Source organism: Myotis brandtii, unplaced genomic scaffold, assembly GCF_000412655.1.
Source record: "Myotis brandtii unplaced genomic scaffold, ASM41265v1 scaffold1774, whole genome shotgun sequence".
NCBI lineage: Eukaryota > Metazoa > Chordata > Mammalia > Chiroptera > Vespertilionidae > Myotis > Myotis brandtii.
The window spans coordinates 539,619-540,623 of NW_005356575.1; the positions used below are offsets into that span (position 1 = coordinate 539,619).

The 1,005-nt window shown below is 52.4% G+C and overlaps 1 protein-coding gene across 1 annotated transcript in view; it reads right to left on the bottom strand.

Annotated features, from left to right (window-relative positions):
* Window positions 1-638: 638 nt before the first annotated feature.
* Window positions 639-1,005, bottom strand: part of APOC2 (apolipoprotein C-II) — a 3,223-nt gene continuing 2,856 nt past the window's right edge. The window contains exon 4 of the mRNA XM_005863388.2: window positions 639-886. Within this exon, the coding sequence (XP_005863450.2) occupies window positions 796-886 (91 nt within the window). The 3' untranslated portion in view covers window positions 639-795. The remainder of the gene's footprint in view (window positions 887-1,005) is intronic.

The window sequence follows — 1,005 nt, forward strand, 5'->3', positions numbered from 1 at the left end:
GTAAAAAACAAAAAAAAAAAATTAAAAAAAAAAAAAAAAGAACCGACAAAACATAACACAAATCTTTAATCACTTAAACTGTGTGGAATTGGGCCAGGACCCAATCCACAGCTCTTGGAGGGGCCACATGCAGACCCCTGGAGTCCTGAGTCTGTCTTTCCCTGCTGTGCCCCAGGGCCTGGTAGCGTCTCAATAAATGCATGTGAGAGGAAGGTATAGCAATTATCACAGAGCAGGTCTGTCCTCGCGGGTCCCAGCCAACCTGGGCACTGACTTCCTGTGGTCAGCAGTGACCTGTGGGCACCAGTCTCCCTTCTGCCACACGCGCATTGGCCAGCTCCACGCGATGGATGGCACATTTAAAGTGTCAGCCCACGGCCAGGACACTGCTAGAGGCCGCTGCTGGTTCCCTGTGTCCATGGCTTGTCATTTTACAGATGAGAGAGAAGGGCCTCAGTGAGGGACAGTCTCTAAGTCTGTTGTTCTGATCGTTTATTGTTATTATTTACCTCTTTATTCCCTCTAACCCGGTTAGGGCTGCCTGTGTTTCACAGGCACTCCGTAAGTGTTGGCTGGACTGAAAGAGTCCCTTCATCTTGGTCCCTGAGGTCTCAGAAAAGCAACCACATCAAAGAGAATACGCTTGGCTTTTTTCTTTTTATTGATAAGAAATCAGGCTAAAGTTGAGAGCAGGATGCTGAGAGCTGCTAGGAAGGGGGAGGGTGGGGGTGGTCAGGGAGCCGAGGGGTCGCTGGGGTCTGGAGGATGCCCTCTCCTGTGATTGGGGCCCAGCTGTTACTCTTCTCCCTTCAGCATAGAAAGGACCTGGTCAGTAAAAATCCCTGCGTAAGTGGTCACAGCTGCCGTGTTTTTGATGTACATGTCCCTGTGGAGAAAGGGCAGAGGGTCTGAGAAGGGAGGGGACTGGGGGCCTGGACTCCTGGGTCTGAGGGAGGAGGGGCTGGGGGCCTGGACTCCTGGGTCTGAGGGAGGAGGGGCTGGGGG